This window comes from Bombus impatiens, unplaced genomic scaffold (assembly GCF_000188095.3).
Source record: "Bombus impatiens unplaced genomic scaffold, BIMP_2.2 scf_0814, whole genome shotgun sequence".
Lineage (NCBI taxonomy): Eukaryota > Metazoa > Arthropoda > Insecta > Hymenoptera > Apidae > Bombus > Bombus impatiens.
Genome location: NT_177233.1, coordinates 340,257 through 352,687, shown reverse-complemented (window position 1 = coordinate 352,687; position 12,431 = coordinate 340,257). Strand labels below are relative to the sequence as shown.

Sequence of the window (12,431 nt, the reverse complement as noted above, 5' to 3'; positions counted from 1 at the left end):
CCAACCGACGACGACGCCGACGACGATGACGACGAGCGATTCCCGAGCTCGATGATCATTAGTTCGTCTCGTTACGATCCGCGTCCTATCTCTTCTTCCCGATGTTTCACCAGCTCTCTTCCCGTCTCCAAACTGCTCCATATTTTGCTTTATTTTATTCGCTTGTTTACGGCTTGAGCGTTCTATAGGAAAGACGAGATTAACCGGAGAAAGTAGACGCGATAGGCTGAAGATGTCGAAGGAGGATGGAAGAGTCTTGTCGCGGTACAAATTTATTTTATTTGCTTATCGATACGATTACGGTTCTGTGAAGTTCTCGTTGGAAAAGCAGACGATACGACTGACAGGAAACTGAAACATCCGAAGACCGAAACGCGTGGAAATTTGTTAATTCAGCACTTGGTGGTGGTGGTGGAGCAGCGGACCATCGAGTGTCCGGATTCAGAAGGTTTAGGATCCGAGAATAGAAGAAGGTTCAGCTGAACGTAGGACTCCGCGATGTGTAGCTTCCGGATTATTTGCGAGATAATGATGATAAAGTGTTGAGACGACAGAACAGTAAATGGAGCCTAACCGCAGCACGACATCCGACAGTCCAAGAGTGTGGACATTCTTAAGGAACTTCGCCAATCTAAAAGCAAGGATCTTTAACGCGACGCCAAAAGAAGATATTCCCGATCATCGCAAAGAACAATATTTATTTGCCTTTTTACGCGCATGTCTGAGACACATCCTCCCATGTCTACGTTCTGAATGCATCGATGCAAACGCTGACAAGACGAGAGCAGGACGACGAGTCTCACGGAAGTTTCTTAAAGCTGCCAGCTTCGTATCTACCACAGGATGGTCAATGGACGAATCCTAAGAATCCAAGGAACTCGATCGATGCTCGCATGACGACCTGACCCCGCGTGTCTCTGGCCGCCAGCGCGAATCAGCCTTTATATCTCTGTCCTAATCTAATGGAAGTCAAAGTAAAGGAAACAGACAACCGGAAACAAGTAACCGGCAGCGTGCAGGTCGTGGGTCAATCTCCTGCTCTTAAAGGTTTCCTTTCATTTTCATTAGGCACGTCGCTCCTTCGGATCCTCGAGTAAGGATTCGGGTTTAGGTTCGTAGGAGGACGTTAGCTGCGCGCACCAACGTTCCCGGATCGATCCCCCTCGAGCGAAAGGGGGTTGCGACGGAGCCGCCCTCTTCGTCAGCAGGAACCCCAACATTTGGAGCGGCGAAAACGACGCCAGGAACCCCTGCGGGCCGTTCGTTCGAGCCAGTACCCGAGGGGAATGTACTTTCATTGTAGAGACAACCTACACCGACCGGTTGGCCCTTCTCGTCACACGGGGCTGTAGCTTGATAAACCGCGTAAATCAGGACGCAAGAAAAAGCGTGGCGAAACTGGCGAGTTATTGGGCCATCGAACGATTATCTCGCAATAATATTCAAGATCGCGTCTTTCAACGAGCGCGTTTTTATCCGCAGAATGTAGCTTCTAATGTGCAAGATTCGTTTTCTTTTACAGAGAGCTCCTTCTCTCCTTTGCGGACATCGCCAACAATCATTTTTTGTTTATTCGTCAGGTGATCCAAACAGGTGTGCAGTTTGTCGAGCCGCGTGCTTGTGATATCGGCGGTGGAATTTGTCTGTGGAGGGTTGAATTTGATATAATAATCGGAATTTCGTAATAGGAGAATTTAGAAAATTAGGAAAATTTAGAGGAACGGTAGCTTCGTAGTGTGCAATAATAGTGAACAATAGAAGATTAGATCGATGTAGGTTTACGGGATAGCGTGTTTAACGAGGAAGTAAAATAACGTGATACTTTGAAGGTTCAATTAGAAGCGATGATAGGAATTTTATAAAAGAGGAAATTGCCGAATAGAGATGCAGATTCGTTTCCTGTTCTTCGACATGTGATTCACGAGACTGGCGAGAGTTTCGGATCAACTCGTTTTCTTGCCGATCGTAGCAGAAATTTAAGATTAATTTTGTTAGAACGATGCATCGGTATCTTTTCCCTTGCGAGGCATATTTATAGCGATCACAAGGCTGGAACCCAGCTTTGTCATAATGTGAGGAACTTTTTGTTACTGAAAAATCCACTCTGAATATGCCACATTATTCATCCATCACCTTGAAGACTAAACTTCCCTCTTCCCTTACAATTAGACATTTTCTGCGACAATTATCTACTAAATCTATAAGCTGATTCTATTATGATACTTCTAAGATGGCTTGGTTTCTACTTGTTTTTACGAAATGGAAGCCTGCATGTATATGAAACACATTAATCACTCGCAGAGTGGACATCTTTTTGTTACGAGACGTCCTCGTCTCTAGATTAATTTATCGACGTCTTTCCCATTCTTCCCCTTAGTTTCGTCTGCCTTGAAATTGCATTATGCATAAGAAACTATATACCGTTCCATTGGGAAAATGACACTGACGAAGAAATAATATTTGAATAATTAATAGTAAGAAGAGATATTTTCCAAAAATCCTTTGTATTAAATATAAAAGTATTTTAACGCTTAAAGGATATCGTCACAATTTTTTTAAATAGAAAGATTCATACAGTTAATGAAAAGGAATGAAATATCTTGTTATTTATTTAACGTAATGTAATGTAAAGAAAGAAAATTATTATTCGCAGCTATTGCAAATAACAATATTTCCATGATATCGACGATAGTTGTTCTGCTTGCCTATTTTCCACGATATTTGTTCAGCTCGTAATAACTCGAGGAACAAAAGTTTGATATCTTAGAAATATTGTAAAATTACAAGCACACAATCTTAAGGTATCGTGACGAGAATAAATCATCCCTTAATGGACGTGTCCTAGTGTCGAGAACGATCGTTGAAGATATTTAAAAATACGCTACTCACTGCAATGTAATTCTCATTAACAAAGAGAGCAGCAGCAGTGTTAAGACAAAATTTTCGTCATGATAGCCTTCAAGGATTAATATTCCACTTAATCGAAATGCGCCTAAGTTTCTTTATCGCGCGAGTATTTCTCAAACTGTCGGTAGTTTTCCTCTACTCGAAATCTATACACGACTATGCGAATTACATTTTATATCGTTGCTTTCAAAAAATAGCCATTAGCCGTGCATGGTAAAAATCGGAGAAATTGCAAAGTAGGAAATTAACTTGGAATAAACGGTTCTGGAAGGATAATAACCATATCTCAGTTAAATATAATACTCTTGACGACGTGGAAGGATAAGTCGAAGCTGATTACAGTTGTAAGTATTACACAAAGACGGCCAGATTACCGCAAATCCGTATCGTTCTATCCGAAATTTTCAACATTGCCTTTGAGCAGATTAAACGTCGGCTGGTCGTGGTGATCGTGGAAGGCATTAACACGAGGCTGATCGTCAAAAATTCCGTTTTTGCTAATATAAACGGAACCATTTAGCGGAATCGCGGAATGACAGTAGCCGCTATGTGAATAAGCGAGGCCTCGTACGAATTCAAATATCGAAGAAACCAGGCGTATCGTTGAATAATGCATGGCAAAATAATGATTAAAGAGAAATTGCCAGCAGGTTACCAGTCGAAGGCTGATGACCCAACCATCGGTATGTTCGTTAACGCCTCTCGAGTAATAACGATCGCTATACAATATTTTCTTAGACCTGTGTCTCGAGTTTCAGGTGACGCGTGTTACGGCAACTCCATAAATTTTCCACAATTTTTTTCCCCACTGCTAATAAATACGTCTTCGCTAATCCGCAGATTTTATCGTAGCGGAGAACATGGGACTGTGCGGGAATTTTTAATTACAGGAAACTTAATTTATCCCCGTTGTATTTCTCTGAACGATTGAAGAAGAAACTTTGGTCTGCGATAATGGCTACACGATTTTGTAACGACGAAGACGATCGAACAGGATTTGTTTCATCGCGCTGTTGTCTGTGTCTCGTGTCCACTTGCCGAGTAGGTGTCACGTGTTAGGGAACAGCCTGTATATTGTCAATGACGATGAAATAGACAGACACAGCGAGGGGAGAAAATAAAGCGTCGTCTGGTCGAATAAATTCCAACGTCTCGGCCACGAACAAAGCAACAGACCCGTCTTCATCAACGCGATCTCGCTCACCTTCGCAGCAACGTTGCAGTTGCTTGTAGCTGGCACGAGGCAGCCGATCGCGTTCTTTCTTTTCCTCGGAACGGTGCTCGTGATCTCCATTTGTCGCTGGTCGATCCATGAATGAACCAGCCAACCGGCGAGATCGTGAATCAAGCGAGCGATCGAGGAACGGGAACTTGGTCGAACCATCAAAGAGCAACTGTCTGCGAGTATGCGAGAGATTCAAGTGGCGATTATTTACAAATTCCCTGGTTGGCGGTTCGCTCACGTTGGCGCGGCATTTACGATATTTGGCGGGTCTCCAGCGCAGCTATTTCCGCACCAGCGATGCCTTAATTCTCTTGGTTAGTCAGCACGGCTTTGTATTTTTAGACCTTTTCCACACCGAGAATAGAAGTGGCGCGTCAAACGTATCGTTCAATTTCTTCGTTCGAATATTTTCTACGCCGACGTTCAGCCCTGTGTTTCATAATGTCTGGCTGGTTTCCAATTTGCCGCTGTACTCTGTTACGCGATTAGCGTTTCGCAGCTTTCGCTAGTCGCGCGGCTCCGCCGTGGTCCCGCCAGGATATTCGACGATTCTTCGGCGTGGTGGTTCTTGACCTTTTCCAAGTTGCACAACAGTGACCGCAACGTGTTACGAATAAACTTTACGAATGATCGGAATATCTTTGGTTTTTCGTTTGGTTGATGACCGCTATATGTGGCAAAATGTTTTGCATTATTCGTGAGATAATTTTTATTCGTCGCCGATAACGCATTATCGATGGCGCAAATCTTTTTGAGTTACTCGGCCCACCGAGCGAGCAATTAGCTGGATAAAAAACGAATAGAAGATCCGTAACGAGCAATGTCGATTAAAAATCACTGGTTTGCCCATTAACGAGACTGACACGTCAACGAATGTTACTAAATTATGTAAATTAACTGGTCAATAGCAATAACAATTATTTGGACTGGTTATAATATCGCAGTAATAGAATATAAATAATAAATCACGAGAAATAACACACAATAGTAATGGAATAATAATTTTAGAAGGACAGTGGCAAAAACGAGCTAGAATGGAGTCGAGTTCAATTTTACAATACAATTACGTGTACAATTATGAAAATCTAATGAGGTTTCTATTGAGATTTTCCTACAGATTCAATGAAGTTTGCGTATCGAGTATAAGAGCATTTTTTTTTGTTTTTCAATGAAATCATCGGTTTCCTTATCTACGTAGAAGTATAGTAAGAGTATGAGAATGTGAATGCTATTGTTAGAACAGTTCACTTGTGAGTTCAGTTATATATAGACTATGCTGGCCAAAGTATGAGGCCAACTAGCAAGCTCAAGTTACTGTTGTCATTCCAAAGAATTGTACATTTGCATACCAATGCACAATTTATATATACGAACATATCTTCCAAATCTAAGAAAAATTTATTCTTGGCAACATTTCTTTATAAACAATCGTGAAGCTTTGTAGCAAAAAGTCATTGGAAGAAATAGCATACACGATATTATTTAATAAGATTCTGATTCCACAAAAGACCAATATTCTTCAATTCTCCTTATAAAAAACATATCCAGTCGCAAATGTTTCTCCTTTCCAAGCATCTAGCTCAAACTGCCTAACCTCAAATTCCCAGACTGCAACAAGTTCCATTTGAGAATGCTGGGAAAGGTCCATGGTTTCTCAAAATCTATTGAGAACCTAGACCAGATAAAGAGCAAACCTTCTATCGTCCAATTACAAGTTGTTCCCTTCTCCAAATTTGTAGCTCAAACTGCCTAACCTCAAATTCCCAGACTGCAACAAGTTCCATTTGAGAATGCTGGGAAAGGTCCATGGTTTCTCAAAATCTATTGGAAACCTAGAGCAGAAAAACCTTCTATCATCTAAAAAGCAAACCTTCTATCGTCCAATTACAAGTTGTTCCCTTCTCCAAATTTGTAGCTCAAACTGCCTAACCTCAAATTCCCAGACTGCAACAAGTTCCAATTGAGAATGCTGGGAAAGGTCCATGGTTTCTCAAAATCTATTGAGAACCTAGACCAGATAAAAAGCAAACCTATCGTCCAATTACAAGTTGTTCCCTTCTGCAAATCTGTAGCTTAAATTGCCTAACCTCAAATTCCCAGACTGCAACAAGTTCCATTTGAGAATGCTGGGAAAGGTCCATGGTTTCTCAAAATCTATTGAGAACCTAGACCAGATAAAAAGCAAACCTATCGTCCAATTACAAGTTGTTCCCTTCTGCAAATCTGTAGCTTAAATTGCCTAACCTCAAATTCCCAGACTGCAACAAGTTCCAGTCGAGGGAGCTGAGAAAGGTCCATGGTTTCTCAAAATCTATTGGAAACCTAGACCAGCTAAAAAGCAAATCTTTTATCGTCCAATTACAAGTTGTTCCCTTCTGCAAATCTGTAGCTCAAACTGCCTAACCTCAAATTCCCAGACTGCAACAAGTTCCAGTCGAGGAAGCTGGGGAAGGCCCATGGTTTCTCAAAACCCATTGAAAACTTAGACTTCTATCGTCCAATTACAAGTTATTCTCCTGCCCAAATTTCTAGCTGGAATTATCTAATCTGGAATTGCCAGGCTCTAATGAACTCCAGCCACAAAGACACATGGTGTCCCGACAAGAGGACGGCGAATACGGTTGCCTCGTCTTCGATTGCAAAACGCACTTTGGCCGGTGGTTAGGGAACACGCGTTAATTGTCCATTTAAACATCCACGGGCGGCGTTTCGCGATATTTGGCCGATCTCCAATACGCGTTTTCCGGAAGAGCAGCGCGTCCAAAAGTGCCCACTCTCTCTCTGTGCTCCCATCGGCCCCCTTTTCTCGTTGGGGTAAGCCGATGGAAATGCCCTCTTTGTCGAGGGGCGAACTTACGCTGCCAACCCCGATATTCGACTAGAAAGGACGTCACCCCGCCTCCTCCTCTCTCTCTTCCCCTCTTCTTCGCTCCCTTCGTGTCTGTTCTTTACCCTGTGCAGCCGGCCCATCCCCAAAATTACGTCCATAGTGAGAACGAGTGCAGCAGCGAGCCTCGTCCCTCGAAAGCAAACAAGAACGCATCGTGCACGGTTAAACGACATGTATTTGCTCTGATATCGTGGAACGATAACAGTCATTATTTTTTACCGGCCCCGTATTTTCGTCGAAGATTGCTAGGTACGGCGCACAGCCCGCACAGATTGTCAATCGAACGAAATGAGTTGCCGAGTAGCGTACGTCTGTTTGAGGGCGACACGCACATGTTTTTGCATCGTGGATTAAATGGCTCATGTTTTAGCAAACGATACGCCAACTTTGATCCGTTTCCAGTTGATTCTTCTTTCACGTTGACGATTCTGATTGCTGGTGACTAGCGAGTCTTTTGGAGAGTGCGTTTCAGTGGTTGTTCGTGCTGCTTTGACAGAAGAGTGACTAGCAAGTAACAGGTCTACCTTTTTCAATTAGTAAACTGTCCTATTTATGATATACATCGATTTATGATAACAATCTATCGGTCGCATTCCACAAATTGGTTGCCAAAGGAAGGAGAGATATCCGCACAGCTTCTGAACTTTCCCAAGATTTCCATCTACGAAATATTCCCGACAAAATTTCTCTGACGTTGCTCGTTTGAAAACGAAAGTACGCAATCGTTTAGGATAAAAAATCTTAAAATTTTGTTCCTAAGAGGGAAAACCATCCTGTTTTGTTGATTAAGGTTTAACGTGATCTGAATAACGCGGTTATTAGCAACGACACCGTAGGCTGGTGCGTTCCAGGTTGAAGTATTTTACTGGTTACCCTACTTTCCTTAATGAATTTCGGTAAGTCGTGGATTTTCTCATCCGCTGGATGTGAGAACGTTCTCCTCGCAGGTTCAAATTCGCATTCGCGGAAGCACCTTCGTTGGGGAAACGTCGATAGTCGTCCTAGATGACGAAAATGCGCAACGATTCGCGACAAAAATCAGAAAATTCCGCCGGCTGCGTGGAGGAGCAGCTACTTTGGAACAAATACGCCTCTCTCGGGCCGTGGCAGTCGTTCCGTACCATAAATTTCGAAGACGCGACCCCGTCGTGATTCATCGTTTATCTGTTTCACGACGTTAAACGCGTCTCCAGCTGAAAGCACCCTTCTCCTTTGCTGGCGGCGAGGGGAAGAAGAGGCGAGCGCGACGTGTAACAGGGAAAAGGGAGACAGATAGGCAGGAACCGGCCGGCTGAAAAAGACGTCCGCCACTTCTTTCATTGACCCGTTGCCGGCATCTTAAATGTGAAAACTCTGTCGTCTAACGTTCTTCCTTCTTCTTCTATCTTTTTTCTCTCCTCCTTTTCTGTTTCGCAGAATCGCGTGAATGGACGGAGAGGAGAGGAAGCCCGAGATGGAAATGAAAACACGACACGTCCGCGTCTCGTTCTCTTGTAATTCCTGATTAACGCCACCATGAAGCTTTGTTTTAAATAAAATAGAGATTCGGTCGCGTCTGAATGCCCAGGCCATTAACGACCAGGGCAAGGTGAATAGAAGAAGTTTGATAGAAGGAACGCAAAAAGTATGAATAATATTTCTTCTGTTTATTCTCGCTTTGTCAGTATGCAGGTGTCTTTCCCTTATTTTTATTCGCTGCGCGTAGCAAGCGAAACGTAACTCGAATACCTCGAAATGAATGTTCCTCGGTTCTGGAATTTTTTCACAAATTTCTTCGGCACTTAGCGATCCCTCTCTCTATCGTTTAAACGACTTTCTCGTCTATGATTTTTTCCCTAACGATTTAAAAAATTATTCTTACGAATGATCTTTGCTCTGATTATTCCAGCTTCGTCGATACGTGTTTTCTGTCTTTTTCGTATTCGACTCGTCGTATAATAGCAAGTGAGACGTGAAATGGTGTAATAGCAAAGAATAACGACAATGAAAGTGTGTTTTACGTGTGCATTACTATTGAACCATTTTAGGGCGGTTTTTTCTTCATGAAATCTAATATTCCATGCATATAATGTTATTTAGTTAAAAACTTTTGCGATCGTAAAATTGAGAGTTTACGGAGATGAGTCAATTTCAAATACAAATTGATTTTAACCCATCAAAATCTTAGTATATGTAACTTATCTTCGACGAGTGAAAGTATAGAAATAATTGTTTAAAGTACAATATCTTTTTCTCGGCGGCGGCAGAAATAAAATTCTCGATCCTTAGCATTTGATTATAATTAATTTACAGAGAAATATTCGACTAATTCAGCTTCCCTGCGAAATAAATCAAATAATATTCCTGGTTTTTTCTTCGAAGGAAATTGCTACTTGCCAAGTAATTTCGACTTAATTAACAAATAACATTAATCGCGTTAAATTAAAACGCCAAATAATTTCAATAAATGAAATAAAAAAGATAAAAGAAAGAAAAATGATAAAGAGTGGCGAGTAATTAAAAATGTTCGGAGACAATCAACGTAAGATATGATTACGTTAATCAAAGAGTATTCTATCGAACACGTTCAATGTTGCAAATAATTCGTACGTTTCGCTAGTGAATCATTTCATCGAGAAAGAGTTGAAAACGAGCGGCTCGCCGATGAATACAGACATCAAGCAGGTATCCATCGCGAGGAATGGCGCCGCTCGATCCTCCCACGCAGCATCTTATTCAAGGATGACAGGTTTGCAGTGAAATAAACTGACCAAACCCGGAACGCCTCTCTCCACTTCCTATAATCCTGTTTATTCCTTGTCTCTAATTGCGACGTCTCATTTAGTATGTTTCCATCGTGTGGAATAATTTTACAAATTTCTAAAATTCACTATTTAATCTCGAACAAAATTCTTGTTGCTTAATTTTTTTAGCAATCTTTCGACGAATATTTCTAGAATATTAATATAAATTATTTTTATAAGAAACAGACGAATTTGTTTAGATCGCTCGTTCAGGGAATTAAATGTTAAGCATTGATCGATCGGAGCATCTGGAATCTCTTCGATATCATTTTATATATAGTGAAAGGTATGATATTTTGTAGTTAGAATTTTTTATTGATACACTGTAATCACTGTATATCTCACTTTTTGAAGAACGAACGAGAGTTCAAGAGCGTGAATTTTAAGTTTCAATAATAATTAATATACTGCATAGTGAGGAAGTAGAATTTCTAATCGACATAAGAAAGACATATACATCTTATTTTTCCTTAAATAAATAAGAAATAAAGAAATGAGAAATAAGTTTCAATAATAAATAATATACTGCACATTGCAGAAGTAGAATTTCTAATCGACATAAGAAAGACATATACATCTTATTTTTCCTTAAACAAATAAGAAATAAAGAAATGAGAAATAAGTTTCAATAATAAATAATATAGTGCATAGTGCAGAAGTAGAATTTCTAATCGACATAAGAAAGACATATACATCTTATTTTTCCTTAAATAAATAAGAAATAAAGAAATGAGAAATAAGTTTCAATAATGAATAATATACAGCATAGTGTAGAAGTAGAATTTCTACTCGACATAAGAAAAGCATATACATCTTATTTTTTCTTAAACAAATGGACGTTCAAGGGTTTTATTATTAAGTTCCAATAATAAATAATATACCGTACATTGCAGAAGTAGAATTTCTACTCGACATAAGAAAAGCATATACATCTTATTTTTCCTTAAACAAATAAGAAATAAAGAAATGAGAAATAAGTTTCAATAATAAATAATATAGTGCATAGTGCAGAAGTAGAATTTCTAATCGACATAAGAAAGACATATACATCTTATTTTTCCTTAAACAAATAAGAAATAAAAGTTTCAATAATAAATAATATACTGCACAGTGCAAAAGTAGAATTGCTGATAGATACAGGAAAGGCATATACATCTTATTTTTCCTTAAAAAAAGGTGTACATAAATTTCCTCAGATTCTTTTCCACATTAAAAAGCGTAAAATTTGCTACTGGAGTCTTCCATTAAGGAGGATGTAACGTTCTTTTCCATTCAAGTTAGGGGAATGATATTACCAACTCGTGATACGATTAAGTAATTAGTTAATTTAGAAACGTTCGATCGATAAAAATTCGTCAAGCTCGATATATCCAGTCTGCTCTTAAAAATACTCCATAACTTTCCACCATAAACGCTCGAGGAGAACCGATGGTACGTGGCAAGATCGCGCATCAATCGCTCTTGAAACAAGGAAAAAGAAGTTGGAATCTTCCCTCACGTGCTCATTCCTCGTACCGTTGAACGATCGCCAAGACAATTGAACAAAACGATCCACGAAAAACTCTACTCTGTTCCTTTGGCCCTTAAAAAATCAATAATTTCTACGAACAAGAAAAAGGAAAGAACTATACGCCGAGAGGCAGCAGAGGGAAAGAAAGCTGCAAGTTAGAAAAAGAGGCAACAACGTTAAAATAATAAAAGAAAAAATTTCGAATAGAAACCCTGTTATCCTACTTTCTAGGGAAAAGAAGTAAAACGCGTATATGCTCGGTCTACCTTTCTATTCTCGAAATGTGTAACCTCCATAAAAGAAGTCAGTATTAGCGAGACGCAGGGCATGGCATCGCAATGATCGAGTAAACAATTGAAAAATTAAAAAATACAAGACAAAGTTCGTGGTTCGTTTTACGTGGAATCGGTGGAAAAAAACAGGAAGCGAAAATGTGAAGAGCCAGCAGCAACGAATGGATCGTTCGATAACAACGCAACGATAAAGTTAGATAAGACGACGAAGAGAATTATAATAATCGTACAGACAAATTGTACAAAGTACAAACGAAGAAGCATCTTGGAATCGTAGGATAACACGAGCAGTTCAATTTCTGCATGATTTTAGAGTAAACGAAGCTGTCAGCAGCGAAACCGATCGATTCCATTTTTGCTATGTGCTTCCGTCTCGGTAGACCGATATTCAATTCTCGAGAAACAAATGACCCAATTCGATAACTTTATTTGCGCAAAGAAAACCGGCCATCCAATTACTAACAAACTGCCAAGCAAATTCCGAAAATAATATTTACAACGTCGCGCAGCTGCTCTCTACGTTTCAATTTACCAAGTCCATCAATGCCTGTCGCCTCTCGGCGACTCAAATTAGCCTCAAGTACCGCAGCACCGCGAGTACCTGCTAAAGTACCAAGGTACCAAGCGGCAAACGTTAAAACAACCAGCTCGAGCGGCACAAAAGAGAAACAAAAGCAGCGAGAGTAGCAAGAAAATAAGAGGAAGGTCCGACTGCGTCCTACATTCGCAGGATTCGAAAGGTGTCGCGTGATCGATTCGCGGATCGACGAGAGGAAAATTCCGAGCGAGAGGCATCGTGGCTCAGCGGACGTCGTCGTCGTCG

The 12,431-nt window shown here is 40.4% G+C and overlaps 1 protein-coding gene across 4 annotated transcripts in view; it reads right to left on the bottom strand.

Moving 5' to 3' along the window:
* LOC112213588 overlaps window positions 1–12,431 on the bottom strand; it is a 298,689-nt gene that overhangs the window by 58,191 nt on the left and 228,067 nt on the right. The window contains exon 1 of one of the 4 annotated variants that reach the window (XM_033323132.1): window positions 4,112–5,911. The exons of the other annotated variants lie outside the window; for them this stretch is intronic. Coding sequence (XP_033179023.1) covers window positions 4,112–4,220 — 109 coding nt within the window. The 5' untranslated portion in view covers window positions 4,221–5,911. Of the gene's footprint in view, window positions 1–4,111; window positions 5,912–12,431 lie in introns of those variants that run through there. 4 annotated transcript variants of the gene reach the window in all.